The sequence below is a fragment of the Aricia agestis genome, chromosome Z (assembly GCF_905147365.1).
Source record: "Aricia agestis chromosome Z, ilAriAges1.1, whole genome shotgun sequence".
NCBI classification, from domain to species: domain Eukaryota; kingdom Metazoa; phylum Arthropoda; class Insecta; order Lepidoptera; family Lycaenidae; genus Aricia; species Aricia agestis.
Window position 1 is genome coordinate 20,263,034 of NC_056428.1, and position 16,303 is coordinate 20,279,336.

At 35.0% G+C, this 16,303-nt stretch overlaps 1 protein-coding gene across 1 annotated transcript in view; it reads left to right on the plus strand.

Annotated features, from left to right (window-relative positions):
• The window catches only part of LOC121738374 (glutamate receptor 1-like), a 154,236-nt gene that overhangs the window by 67,665 nt on the left and 70,268 nt on the right, over window positions 1-16,303 (plus strand). Inside the window, exon 3 of the mRNA XM_042130370.1 lies at window positions 3,760-3,887. Within this exon, the coding sequence (XP_041986304.1) occupies window positions 3,760-3,887 (128 nt within the window). The remainder of the gene's footprint in view (window positions 1-3,759; window positions 3,888-16,303) is intronic.

Consider the following 16,303-nt stretch of genomic DNA (forward strand, 5'->3'; position numbering starts at 1 on the left):
TTGGACATCTTGGATATATATATATATATATATATATATATATATATATATATATATATATATATTGACACCTATCTACAACTATTACTCCTTCGAATATACGTACGGAAATATCGATGGTACCGGTACAATGATTCATAAATTGCCATAAATGTAACTTTGTAATCTTATACATGTACTCGTATATGGGATGACAAAGTTATTCACGAAGGTAGAGAAAGAAGAAGAAAACTGGGCAGTAATTATGAAATGTTTATTAGGTTTTCCCTTAATTAAGACACTAAACACTAGCTAAATATCTCTCTACCGAGGATAAACCGGATATATTGATGGTACCGGGTACAATAATTTATAAACCGCAAATGTAACTTTGTAATCCTATACATTTATATGGGATTACAAAGTTATTTACGAAGTTAGTGTATCTAGAAAACTGGACAGAAATTTTGAAATATTTGAATTTTTCCTTGATTTAGACACTAAACACAAATTATATTCTAAGTTTGAAGATTCTATGTCTGCTAGAAGTGCCTTAGACTTTTGGTGATCTGTCAGTCAGTCAGTCAGTCAGTCAGTGACAAAATTAAGAAACTTTAACAAGTTACAGCTCTTAAACTACTCGTTCAAATTTAATAAAATTTTAAATATACCGTGTTTATACAATGCTTGCTTAACAACTGAAAATTCAGGCTTGTTGGTTTATTCACAACGAAGTTATAGGGGGTCAAAAAGAGCCTGAATTGGTTCGAGAAAAGTATGATACGGCCGTGCCGCTTTTTTGCTCGACTTGGCGGGGGCACTGCCGTGCCCCCAGATATTTTAAATGCGAAAGTGTGTCTGTCTGTTTGTCTGTCCGTCTATCTGGCCGTGCCTCGTAGCGCCTAAACCGCTGAACCAATTTTTCTGAAATTTGGTATGGAGATCCTATGAGTCCCGGAAAAGGACATATGGTACTTTTCATCCCGAAAAAATGTACGGTTCTCGCGCGATAAACAAATGTTGGCGTAACGGAGTTGCGGGCGTCATCTAGTTATTATAATATCCTGCTTGTACGAAGTCACGGGCCACATTTTTTTTTTTTTTATGATATAAGGGGGCAAACGAGCAAACGGGTCACCTGATGGAAAGCAACTTCCGTCGCCCATAGACACTCGCAGCATCAGAAGAGCTGCAGGTGCGTTGCCGGCCTTTTAATAGGGAATAGGGAAATATGAGAGGGTAGGGAAGGGAAGGGAATAGGGGAGGGTATGGAAGGGAATAGGGTAGGGGATTGGGCCTCCGGCAAACTCACTCACTCGGCGAAACACAGCGCAAGCGCTGTTTCACGCCGGTTTTCTGTGAGGACGTGGTATTTCTCCGGTCGAGCCGGCCCATTCGTGCCGAAGCATGGCTCTCCCACGTAACAAAGTATGTCAAGTATGTTTCAATTTTATACAGGGTGTAAAAATTCATGCACCTACGTTTCCCCATTTTTCGTAAAAAGGGTTACAAAGTTTTTCTCTCACGTATTAATATATAGATATGGATTTGACATATTCGCAAGACATCTCGCGCAATTGAAATCTGTCAAATCCATACAAATTTAAGCCGCGCCGCACCTCGCCTCGCCTCGTCGCGTTGCGGTCTGAATTGACTCTAAGATTAGCAGCGCTGAAAGACCAATTTTCACCACTTTTGTATCGGGAAACTCGTGACGTTTGCCCATACAAAAGTATAAAAAACTACACACTTTTAAGGGCTATTGGTTTTGCAAATAAACTTTCTTATTATTATTCTAATAATTCTTACAACCTGTATACATCGCCGCTTTAATAAACACGTCTTATTAGCACGTCCGTGATTTATTTGAGGGTGAACGGTCCGTGAGGAATATTAAAGCTGACATCAAACAAGTATTAGTTAAACAGATGTTCTATGACAGGAACATTATGAAAAACTTACGGAAAATGTGATAAAAAACTTACGGAAAATGTGGAAAATTCAACTTTTCCTATTAATTGTATGAAGGTTTTTACCGAAAAAGAGGTTAATGAATGTTTTTAGTTTATTGTTGTTTGACGTACTTTATTATTTAGTTAATTTTGATACTTTATATAATTAATAATAATTATATGAATACTAAAAATACTTATCAAATTAAGTTAAGAATGTTAGAGTTTTTGTAATAAATAAACAAGTCATTTTAGGAAATTCACAAGCAAATATTTCACGCTAAATAAACTGTGTTTTGAGCTTTCTTTCAGTTACAGCACAGATTTTAGAAGTAAAGTTACAGCTACGAATAATAAAATTTATTATTCGTAGATTTTCAGTCAAATAATTTATGATCTAGCATTATTTTTATTTACATATTTATGTAAATAATTAAATTATATCTTCTTATCAACTCTCCTTATAATAATAGCGAAATAAATAATAATGAAACAAAATGTGTAAAGCTTTTAAGTTTCAACCTTTGAAATCTCTATTGAACGCGTCTTGACTTAGCTCAGACAGTATCTCGTATCAGGTGACACCGCAGCTTGAAATAACAGGCGTGTTAAGAGGGCGACTAACACAAAAAATCAAACATCGTCCTTCTCTCTTCAGTCTTCCATATGCCAGCTGAAAAAAGACGTCAAGTTAGTTTTTTCTTAATCACTCGATAAATATAATAGGCTGGTTTTATAGTTATGCGTTTCGCAGCGCCGTTGGAGCGCGCGCGTTCAAAGCTGTAACAAACGTATGGACGAACGGCGCTGCTCAAGCGCGCGACTTTAAAACGCAACTACTACCCCCATACATCTTCGAACGCGCGGCGCTCCAACGGCGCTGCCGAAACGCTTAACTATAAAACCAGCCATATACAACATTTTAAAAATCCGCCAGGTCAGTGTCTCAATAATAGAATTTTATACAATGTGTTAAAATATTAACTTAGTTTCATGCGCTATATTATTATAAAAAAATCGTGAAAATTAGATGCATCTCAGTAATTTTTTTCTATCAAGAAAATCAAATTCTTGGAAATTTAATATAGGTAGTATCTATGTTCAAAAATAAAACAAAATCGGAGCTTATTTTTTTGAGTACAAAAATGAATTATAAAATCGATAATTTTGGGTTAGTCGCCCTCTTAATCAACCTTTATATACTGTCTCATATGTAATTTAAGATGGTGTACATGGCTGTATATTGTCTTGAAAGATTGACTTCATTGTCGCAACACGATACGTTGTTTACCAGATGAAAAGTGCAGTTCCTATTGTTTGTTAAAAGAGGTTATTAAGAAACATCTTTAACAGACTTGAAAGTGTTATTTGATCGATGGGCATGTGTACATCTACCAATAATAGTCCCCAGTACAAGGGTCTTAAGTGGACAAGTAGACTAGGGTACAATTTTTAAATAATTTTTATTAAATAAAATTCAAAATATATAAAAGTTGTATACATACAATATACATACAGAGTCATAGTGACGTCATATCGACAATTCCAGGAATCAAAAAATTTTGGAGCACTAGGAAAAATTGCAAATATTTCCTAGTGCTCTAAAAGTTTTGCACGAGACATAATAGCTATGAAATTATAATTTTTGGAGTCGTGTTATACATGTGTGTACATGTAGGACAGTTTTATCCTATAATTGTCAGCAGTCATTTTATTGGCATCTTAAATTTTCTTGGAAAATAGTCACTACAAATGCCAATAGGATTTTTGGTGTATTTTTTGTACTAATAATAAATGTATGTTTATTTACCTTAACTTTTTTTTTCAGTCTGCAACCAAGTGACTCGCGGCGTGGTGTCCATGCTGGGCGCCGTGACACCGGACTCGTTTGACACGCTACACTCCTACACCAACACCTTCCAGATACCGTTTGTGACGCCGTGGTTTCCGGAGAAGGTGAGGATAACAGCATTATATTTCTGAAACATAATGCCGACTAATTCACGGGAATTGAGTCCCCAAATAGTAGTATGACATGAATCATCGTCGGCTGCAACGTCGAGGTAACTTAAGCAAAAAAAAATATCCACAGCCGAATATATAACCTCCTCGTTTTTTGGAAGTCGGTTAAAAATAGATAAACTTATGATTCATTTTTAGATTTCCGTAAAAAAGGGTAAAAATTCGTCCCTATTACTGAAACTTCGATGTCTGTCCATCTGTCGGTCTGTCTCTAGGCTTGTATCTCAAGAACCGCTATAGCTAGACTTTTACTAATTTTTACAGATTGTGTATTTCTATTATATAACAACAAATCTAAAAACAAATTAAAATAAATACTTTAGGGGGGCTCCCATACAAAAAACACATTTTGCCAACTTTCGCACAAAAACGGTACGGAACCATTCGTGCGCGAGTTCCACTCGCACTTGGCCGGTTTTTGTACTTGATAAGCTATGAAATGTTTCATTTTTAAACACAGATACTGCATTATATTTGCGAGGGTCTGTTAGTACCTACAGAGCGAAATTACATCTTAAATTTTTCTCCACAGAAAATAATCACAAAGATGTATCTTTTCACGAATATTTCATTTCTTTTCAAAAGGGTGCATTCAACGGAGTCAATATTTTAATAAATGTATAAAATTATATCACCGATGGACTGCAGTACTAGTGGATTTTAAAAATATTGTTTTTTATCGAGTTATTAAGAAAAAATTAACTTGTCGCTGATACCGAGTCGTTCCTTTTCACCTGGCATAGAAAAACGGGTGTGAGAAGGTAAATATTTAATGTTTTGCTTTATTCGCCCTCTTAAGGTATTTCAAGACTAGACCGAAAAATTTTCGGATAAGAGCTTATTTAATACTTACTTATCACTATACCTTTTTGTAAAGGCGTGAACACACTTGCAAATCTAAAACCTTCGGTATTGTGTTGTCTATGGTGGACGGTAAGCATCCCTTTTTAAAATTCTCATTCACTATTCTGTTTCATAATTGCAACAAATCCATACTAATAATATAAAAATGTGAAAGTGTATCTGTCTGTCTGTCTGTTACCTCTTCACGCCCAAACCTCTGAACCAATTTTGCTGTTTGTTATGGAAATACTTTGAGTCCCGAGATAGTACGTATGATACTTTTCATTTCGAAAAAAAATGCAATAAAGCAATAGGCTTGATGACTATTTTTTTTTCTTATTGGTAATTAAACGACCCTTAAAAAATAGAAACATCGCTGAAAGAATGACTCTGATAGCGTAAAAATTCACCAAGATATGACAATTCAAACATCTTCTAAAAAAGACCTGCCCAAAACGCTCCATACAAAGTGCTACGAAAGACTGACGTCACTCTTTCGTAGTTTGTACGCATCAGGTGAGAACTTTGTTCGATAGGTAATAGGTATATTAAATATTGCGTTTATGAAAGTGGTTTTATAACAAAAGTTGCTTTTAATTGCATAAGTTATCGAATGGTATACAAATATTAAGAAATATAATTGAACAAAAAAATCGACTCGATTATCCAACTTTGAAGGCGCATAACAAAAAAAGCCTATTAGGCACTTTATCAGAAAGTGGTGAAACAGGCCCTTAATATTACTTTTTACTATTTAGCTTGGATACAATATTATTTTATCGTATGGGACATAATATGTCGAATTCAGCTTCCTAGACAGGATCTTGTACACCATCCAACGTCCAACGAAGACATGCAGATCCAGCAAATTGGCAAACACAAGTTAGTTATAATTGTCGTGTCAACTTGTTATGATAAAACTTGGAGGAGAGAGTTTCCAATATAGCAATAATTAAACTTCCCGATGCAATGTAACTTTGATTCAACTTTCGATTATAAGCTAGAATTATGGCTGGTTTACGTTATTCTGATCCAGCAATCCAATCCAGCGCTGGATTGGCTACTGGAATAAAGTAAACGGGTACCGAAATCTACTGTGTTGAATTGTATTCCAGTGCATTCCAGTGCCAGTTTACAATATTCCAGTAGCAATCCAGCGCTGGATTGGATTTCCAGATTGGAATAATGTGAACCAGCCATTCGAGTGCCATTAAAGATTATGTGTGTACAGATGAGGACGTACATTCACAGTTAAATACACAATGTTTTGTCGTTGTCTTTACGTTCAAAAAATAGTCTTAAAGTTGATCGCACAATTTTGTCAGCACCGTACGCGTCAATCGCACCGCATAGTTTCCGAAATGCGGCGCGTATAATGCGGACGAGTACGAGTTTTACGTCATTTCATACAACCAATTCTAAAATGTGTACGGCGCTTGCTTGCTGATAAATTTGCGATCACCTTTAAACATGAAAAAAGTTTCAACAATGGCTTATTTATGATGTCATCACGATTGTCACCACGATTTCGGAGCTTTCTGTGGCTTGCATCATCGATATCAATCATGGGCTTTGAACATACTTTAACCGTTTTGAATTTGGTTCCTTTTCACACACTAAAATAAGACAATAGCAACGTAACGCTCTTCTTTACGAAATAAGGTCGTTGACAGTAATAATTGTCACTTCCATAATTACATGCAAAATTTCGGATCTCTTTTTGTAGCTCGCGGAGCAAATTTTTTGACACAATTACTCTTCCTTAGTTTTTATAATTCGTAGATCATGGGCGACAATAATAGACGAAAGTGCATGATTGTAATCGCCTGTATTGGTCCATCATGATTCATGGCCCCGAGGTCGCATTAAACTCATAATATCAATCCTCTTTTATCAGGTCAAAGTATTTTAAAACAGAACTGAATACATATTAATAACATTAAAACCTTGCCGAATATTAAATTTTCACAAAAAGCTCTTTACATCAAAAGGTTGTTAATATCTTCGAAATATTAGATGCCATTTTCTGGTACGATTAAATTTCATATGATAAAAACTAAGCTAGGTATCGCAAAAATTTCTTTATGAGCTCCATTTGGTATTTCACAGCGTTAGACGGAGTATTGGAATAATATAAGCTGGCCAAGTGCGAATCAGACTTGTGCACGAAGCGCTCCTTACAAACATCTAATCAATCATCTAAATACTTGCTTTTTTTATCGGAGCCTTTCTTAACGGGTTACTGGAGTGATATACCGGCCAAGCGTGAATCCGACTCGTACACGAAGGGTCTCGTACAAAAAAAAAACCTTTTCATCGGTGGTTCTTTTCACGTCATGGAATTTTATAAACTGGCCAAGGGCAAAGGTTTAGAAAACTCTTTGCAAAGCCTAATCTCCGAATGGCAGACGCGATGGGACTGTTCTACCAAAGGGCGACATCTTTATATTTTTTCCCTAATATTCGTGAACGGCTATCCAAACATTGGATGGATATTGATCACTGCGTTTCTCAATTCCTGACCGGTCATGGAAATTTTAAGGCCAAACTCTACGGATTTAATCTAGTAGCATCACCCATGTGCGAGTGCTCAACCGAAGGCAACATGTTTGAACAAACAGCTCATCATTTTCTCTGGGAGTGCAGTCTCTGGCAGGACGAAAGAACTACAATGCTAAGCAACCTACTCTGCACTATGGTGTCGCATACTATGGTGATCTCGTGGACTGCGCTAGGAACTTCCGTGCCTTCAAGCGTTTTTGTCACAATTACTACTGGCAACAGTCTAACACAATAAATTAATTTAGCTCTAGCGTAGTAGTCACTATTATTATTAACTTTTATTCCCGTGGTGCTTCCCCCTTCCAGTTCTTTGACTTTCGGTCACTGCAACTTTGTGCTGTCTCCCGCTTTATATGGGGAGGGAATCTGGAATTCGTCCTACTCCTCCTATTTTCTTATGATTAATTTCGTTGCGGGTTCCAAGACAGCTTTAGCATGTCCCTCGGGCTCCCTGAGATCATATCAAAGTGTTTTCGTGGTTGGATACCGCTGTCGATCCTGGCGACACAGGAGATACAGTGGTGGGAATGTGTGGTGGGCCAAAGCCCGTTTTTAAATACGATAATTATTTTATTATATTTTTAAAATTATTGTTCCACTCTAAAAATACGAAAACTGTCTAAATGTTATCTGTCTATAGTATACCGTTCTGATCAATATCATAAAAGATAGATAGACGATAGATAGCCAAGTTTTATTTTTACCCTTCGGATATGGAACCCTAATAATACAGCCTACGCTAAGCTTCCTAGTGCAGTAGGAATGTGAGCAATGGAATGTAAGGAGGAAAGGAAAAGAATAGTAATTACATACTAAGAAATACTTTTATGCTGATTGGAAAACTAACTTAGGTAAGCTTTGATATAAAAACATAAACAAATTATTTTTGACAAAAATATTTAGTTCATATTGCTGTTAATAAAAAAAAAACACTAATCTATAAACAGTGAACTATGATTATTAAAATACTAGAGAATACTAAATTAAATAAGTAAATATTTTTATATCTTGTGACAGACTGACATTACAGTAATAGAATCAATCCATTTTTGACTTCGAGTACGCGGAACCCTAAAAACAAAAATCATTGATTGTTTCAAAATTGCTGAACGAATTAAAGCCGATTGATAAATTACAAAAATAAATGGTAAACATTTTAAACATGATATCATTGAGTATTAAAAATTGTACCAAAATATATTATGCTACCTAAAAATGTATTTTATATTACATTCCTCCTTAACACAATTTGTTGGCAAATTTAATTTTTAAGGGGAAGAATCGCTTCCTTTGATCCCCTAAGCGTTTATTATACACTGCTCAATTGAGATGAGAATTTGTGACGTTTTTAAAAATAAAGTTATTATTTATCAATGTACTAATAATACAATTCAGAAAGGTGCTTAGAAGAAAAAAATACTAAATATATACCTAACAAGATAACCCTTGAAATGTTGTACATATCGTATAACTCTCTTTTATATACTAATTATATCATACACATAATTATTTAATACACATCCAGACCCGGGAAAATTGAAAACTTTTTGTTCCGTCGGCGGGATTCGAACCAGCGACCCCCGGCTTGAGCTACCAACGCGCTCACCACTGAGCTACAGAGGTCGTCTTTAATGGTACGGAACCATTCGTGTCGAGTCGGACTCGCCAAATGGCCGATTTTTTATATCTAGATAGACTAGAACAGTGCGTCAATTAACTATACAACATAGTTTAATTTTATACCTAAACTGGTATCTATCTTATTCTATGTAATTATGAAAGAGAAGGTATACTTCTTAAAGGTAGATCAGGAACTTATGATATTTTCTTCTTCGTAATGTGATTGCAGATTTGTCAGCAACGTCGCGTATCTTACCGCATAGCACACGAAATGCGGCGCGTACGCCGTGGGTGAATGTTCGAGGCCTCGCATCCATACTTAATATTATAAATGCGAAAGTGTGTCTGTCTGTCTGTTACCACTTCACGCCCAAATCGCCAAACTGATTTTACAGAAATTTGACACTTTTACTTTGAGTCCCGGGAAAGGAGGCTACTTTTTATCCAAGAAAAATGTACGGTTCTATCGCAATATACTATTTTTGACGGAACGGGGTTGCGGGCGTCATCTAGTCATTCCATATTACGAATTTTTAAATGCGCCACGTGCGGCGCCTCCGTTGCTGACAAATGTACGGTCGGCTTTTCATCTCGTTACATGACAGCCAAATACTGCGTAACTGATGAGACATGTTCAATACTCGAGGACGTGATATTTGGCTATTATATTAGAATATGAAAAAAAAATATAAAAAATAATATCAATTGATCACTGAGTAAATGTAGCTTAAAGTTAATTAGTTAATAATTATTTACCCAATGCATGGACACCGCGCGCGGGAAGGGTAGCGGCGCGGTGTTTCATAGCGCACGCCGCCGCGCCGGCCGCATAGTACTTGCCTAACCGCGTAATTTACTTAGTGTCCATGACTCATTAATATTTAAAGCTAAATGCGAAAAAAATTAAGGGCCTAATTTTATTACTTACATAATTATAATGAGAATAGAGTACTCTAAGTATTGAACATGCCTCACTCGTATAGACGACTGCGAACGTAGATAGGCATATTCATCCTTATAATTGCTTATGATCGACGTCGATCGTATACTCTGAACGCTCAAGTTGCCAATCGTGGGTATCCATCATCTAATGTGATCTTAATAATATTTACTCCCCGTAATTGATGCCCTAATTACTGTCGTTTCAGTTGACATGTTTAACGCTAATTTGACATAATATGATGCTATTGTACATAATAGATTACCTTGCTTAACGTCTTAATGAGAACAGGGCAGTGGTCAGGTTAATATTCAAATCAATATTATGCCACCTACAGTCTGCACATAAACAGCCAATGCAGCAAACAGGAATAAGCAGCATTCAGCAGCAGATTGTGTTACATCATTAATTTATTCACATGAATGAAAGTAACACAAAGAAGAGATAATACTCTAGTGTGTAATCTATATATTAATACGTGAGCCAAAAACTTTGTATCCCTTTTGACGAAAAACGGGGAAACGTAGGTGAATGAAATTTTGCACAGCTATAGTTTACATGGTGAAGGAGTGCATCGAGCTAATATTATTTTGAAATTATGCTTTAATCATACATTTTTTTAACAAATAAAACATTACACACACTACAACACACACACTAGGAAAAATGACAGATTTTTGAGTGACAAGCCTATACATACGAATTATAATGTTTTATTTATGGTTAAAGTCTGTTGACAAGAAGTTGATATATTCAAAATGAATTATAGTTTTTTTTATTGAATCTTAGCTACTATTAGACAATGCTTACACGGCCAGTCTGAGATCAGCTGAGTCCCAGAGACAAGAGTTGAAAAAAATATGATAAAGTCAATATTTTTTTACAAAATATAGGTAGTACTCCTAATGTCAAGGTCGAATTTCGACCATTGGGCGATCGCTAGTAATTATAATATAGTCTCTTGTATATAGAGTTTACTGTGAAAAAAAACAGCGCTGGAAGTTACATATTTTGACTAATGTGGTAAATTACTATTGATTGGACGGTACAATTCATTGGACAAAGCACAAAAACACAATATTTTTTAAGGTTGCTTTAAGAAAAGCCTATTTTTAAAGAAAAACAGGTAGTTTTTAGTTAATAAATATAGTGTTTTTGTGCTCTGTTCAATGACTAGTAGTGTCCAATCACTAGTAATTTTACCCTATGTTTGAATTAAACCACTGGTCAACTCATCCAAAGCTTCACAATGTTTTCCTGCTCAATCTTTTAAAAGTAGATCAAATGTGTCACCACAAAAACAAACTTTATAATTACACTAGCATTTCGAATCACAAAAATCCTCATACAGTTTCCACAAAGTTCTAACGATGTGAGTTTTGACCCCTGCAGCGGTCCACTACTATAGGCTTCCTATAAGTCGGTGCTTTAAAATAGACACTAGAAACTAGGTCTTGTCTGATAATACCATTTCTTTTTCGACACTAGACCATTGGTTTTCTGAGTAAATAAAAAAGCTGATATCTAGTAATCTGCAAATTTTATTGTAATCAGTTGTCATTAATGTTTTTTTATTTGAATTCAAACAAATATTTAAAATGATTTCGTTCAATTTAAGTATGTATTTGGTTTCTTATAAATAATATATATTCTTAATAGAACTTAAACGCTTTTTTTAACTTAACCCAAGAAAGGATTTAATTTATCATACCGAAAACAAACCTAATATAAGTTTTTGAATTTTTATTTTGTCGATTCTGCTCAAGCAAAGGTTTAATATGCTTCAATTTTCCTCTTTCCAGGGATTAAGACTACTATCGAGACAAAAAACAGTCAATCATTTTTAAGTAGTACTTCCAGCGTAATACACATCTGACTTTGGCTTTAGGACAAAAATATTCTACAAGTGCTTACCTTAGGTTGCTTACGCCATTTTGCACCCTAAGTCATTTTCTATTATATATTATTACTAGATGTCCCGCGCGGCTTCGCCCGCGTAAATTAGAAATTTTACAGAATCCGTAGCTACATTTTCCCATAAAAAATATTTCCCCCGTTTTTCCCACATTTTCCTGAGTTTCTTCTGTCGTATTAGTCTTAGAGTAATAATATAATATAACCTTCTCGATAAATGATGAGTCTTACTCGATAAATGATCTATCTAACACTGAGATAAGTTTTTAAATCGGACCTGTAGTTTCTGAGATTGACGCGTTCAAGCAAACATACTCTTCAGGTTTATAATATTAGGTAGATATAGATTTTTTTTAATTATCGCTTGACAAACTCGAGTCTCGATCTAAAAGACTATGAAATGGTATAATATGGTAGTGATGATGATGATGATGATGATGAAGAATGTAATTTGCATAGTAGCATATGCTTTCTGTTCTTAAAACAACGCCGAAACTCCCAAACTTGTATCTATAAAGAATCAGGAATTCTCTCAGCACCTTCCGAACCACGGTATACCAGGTATATCTCGGTGCAAAATCTTACTTGTTGGTAGCATATGCTTAGAATACTTCTCACGAAACCGAAGTCACCATATGTTTCCCTATAAGTTTTGAGGAGTTCCCTCGATTACTTATGGATCCTTCATCAGATCACCACTTTTCTGAATATAATACCAAATTGGGATGATAGCCTATATACCAAAAGAAAAATTTTGAAAATCGGTTTACAAACGGCGGAGTAATCGTTGAATATAAGAAAACGAACATAACACCTCCCCCATTTTGAAAGTCGGTTAAAATTGTAGCCTATGTGTTATTTATTTAATATTTTAATCAGCACATGAATTGAATAACAAAATTTTTTTCGAATTAATCGTAGCACCATCTGTCAGGACAAACTAAAACTGAAATAGAATAATATTGAATGCGATGATAGCGCCGTCCGCCGGATCTAATGTAAAACATTCCAAAATCAACAACTCCTTATAAATAAGAAATTAATTGAAAAAACATTTTCCAGTAGACCAAACTGTAAATCTAAACCATTCTCGAATCTCCACGAACACACACAAAAAATTTCATCAAAATTGGTCCAGTCGTTTAGGAGGAGTTCAGTCACATACACACGTACACAAGAAATATATATATTAAGATATAAATTAAAGGCAAGGTTTTTCTAGTTTAAGATCTAGACTCACTATCAGTTACTGTACCCCAGATTTTGGCTTACATGAGATCTGTTAACTTTTTAACATTACCAGTCAATTTTGATTGGGCACAATTTTACACGAAAATTTGATACCAAATCAATTCCGAAACAAAACTACTATTACTACTCAAATATTTTCATTTACTATTCAAATATTTTCCAATGATGATTCAGGAGGCAACCACAAAATTGTTACATGAGATCGATTCTGACAAGACATGAACTTCCATATTAATAATAAAAAAGTGTCTAATATTATAATACATATTAGGAGAATACCTGGAGAATTTACCCCATACTTAATCAATTCAGAAACAAAACTATTCAAATAATTTCCAATGATGATTCAAACCGAAGCGGTCAGGTAAAACACTAAATATAAATTCAAATTGAACATTCATTTCCTTATCGCCTAGCAACCCTCGCTAACGGAAGACCAAATATCAGTTGCCATTATTTATGACTCATAAATAAACTGACCTAGAAGACATTAAGGAAAGGTTAATGAACCGATAGCATAAACATAAATTGGCATAAAAGCGCATAAATAGAACCGCAAATTAGTTTGCTAGATACCGCAAACTCTCTGCGTCCTTACGTAATTACTTTGCCGTAGGACTGTGTTAGGAAAGATAGTGGCAGCAGTACTTTATACGAGTGTTGATTGGTATGGTCATAATAAAAAATAAGGGTAAATTCTGCTACTATAACGTTTCTGGCTGGTACGTAAAAAGTTATCAAATAATATAATGGAAGCAAAGTAAGACTTGGCATGCCCCTTTTTTACGGTAAAAAATCAAGACCCAACTTATTGGGTCTTGATTTTTCCCAGTCTCCGTGAAGAAGAATAGAATAATTCCCAAAGTATTCTTCCAAGTATAATATGGAAGTTCATGTCTTGTCAAAATCGATTCCATGGAAAATGTTCATGGTTGCCTCCTGAATCATCATCGGAAAATATTAGAATTGTTTTGTTTTTGAATTGATTAGATATCAGGTAAATTCATATAATATAACATTTTTCTAAGTATGCATAATGCATATGGAAGTACATGTCTTATCAGAATCGATTCCACAGAAAAATGTAAATGACTGCACTTTAAAGGAAATCCTTTTCATTTCGAAATCTATTTCCCTAAAACTTAGGGCCTTGCATTGTCGCCATAGCAAGGCAATATCAATGGTTTTATCTCATAACAAGATTGAAGGATAAAACAATGCGTCCTTGATGTTTTGTATGGACTTCGGCGGATTCAGTTGAAAATGGACCGTATCAAGTCAAAGTAAAACTCCAATTTGATTGGCAGCTACTAATGTATGCGCTTTGCATTACAAAGAACTGCATGCCTATGCTTGGCAAAGTTAGAATACAGGCTATGCAGCGTTGATCGACCAGACGCGTAAAACACAATATAAAATGAGTGCTAGAGAACGTCTGGAAATAGAAAAAAGTCTGTCACTTATCGTACAATATACATCAGCTACTATTAGATATTGACATGCATGGGAAAATGTGTCTGCCTGAACTCATTTTAATGTTTGCTATCGAGATACTTTGAGTACATAGGATAGCTATAGTTTGGAAAATGTATTGTTTCCGTAGGACAAACACAACAAAATTTCTTAAAGCATCTAGTAAAACATAAAATTACAAAAACATACCACCATTAAAGAATAACAATTATTATAAAAGCAATATTAAAAAGGTCGTAATAACAAGTTGTAGTAGAGTTTTGAAAGTATAACAGAGGCCATTAAAAGAGCAATCTTAGGGAGCCACTTACCTCCAAACAATATCATAATAGAAAATCTTCCTGAAGCGAAACGTACAGTTAAAAGTCATCTAAGCTAAAAAAATATATCTCATTCTGGAGTGGTTTGTCGGGGAAATTGTCACTTTGCGGAGAGCTGAGAATTATTATGTGCAATTTTAGACTTTATTGAGCAATATTTTGTATGGATATAAAGCATTTTTCACTTGACTCGCACAATTTTATCCTCCCCATTTGATTGCCTATCATAAAACAATTTTCATATGAGCAAAGATGTGAATTTTCTTTTGATAGAAGATTTAGAACTTCCAATGATCTTAGATGAAAGGCAGATTAAAGTATCTTTATGTCTTCAAAGTCTCGTATTGATTCTATCTGTAGCATAATCTTACAAAGAAGGCTCCTGGCATTAATTTTTAATGGTAAACCTGATGGTATGGCTTACGATATTGAGTTAGAGGTATTAGGTTTGATGTATTGTTTCTGTAACCTTTCCTTGTTCGTTGTTCAAAATATACTCTCAACAGCACGCTATAGCGTGTATGTTTTGTTTATCTCTAATATATAAAATTCTCGAGTCACAATGTTTGTACGAGAAAATCTCCAAAACGGCTCAACCGATTCTAATGAAATTTTGTATGTATATCCGTTAGGCCTGAGAATAGATTTTTATATTGATATTTGATACTTACTACAAATGATTAATATGGAAAAATAACGTTTCCCGGGTCAGCTAATTTTGTATACTATAAAGTAATGATGATTGTGGCAGTGATAAAACATTACATGGCCGGCAACCCACCTGCAACTCTTCTGATGTTGCGAGTGTCCATGGGCGATTTTATAACAAAATTGAAACTAAGACTAGGTTCACGCGACACAATTCTGCGCGTTTTTTTGCAGTATACGTCGATACGCCGATTGTACTGCAACGAATGCAGTACAATCGACGTGTGAACGGTTCTATATATTACATTGTATGCGCCACTGCTTATTCGTTAACGCGTATACAGCAAAAAACTTGCAGGAAACGTGCAGGATTGTGCCGTGTGAACCTGGCCTAAAGTTTACAGAACTGTTCAGGCCAATTGGCTGCTGTTTAGCATTGTTGTTTCATCCCACATAAAATCGGGTTTTGAGTTAATAATGCAGTTTTGTTCTTTATAACATAAGGTTTACGACAGTGAAATCCATTTTTTTGAAAACCCACTGTAGCATATTCTAGAGTACAAAAATGGTTAATGCTTATTCCTCTTAGTGAGGTTTTGTATACAGCATTTATGTACTATGTTTCTAAAATGATTTGCGCTTAAACCGCTGAACCGACATTAGATACTTTTTGTCCCGGAAAATGTACGGTTCCCGCGCAGTCAACAACAATGAATTTGGCATAAGATATCGATATTGAGTACATGTAGATATTACGTAAGGTTTTGTTTCAATAAAAC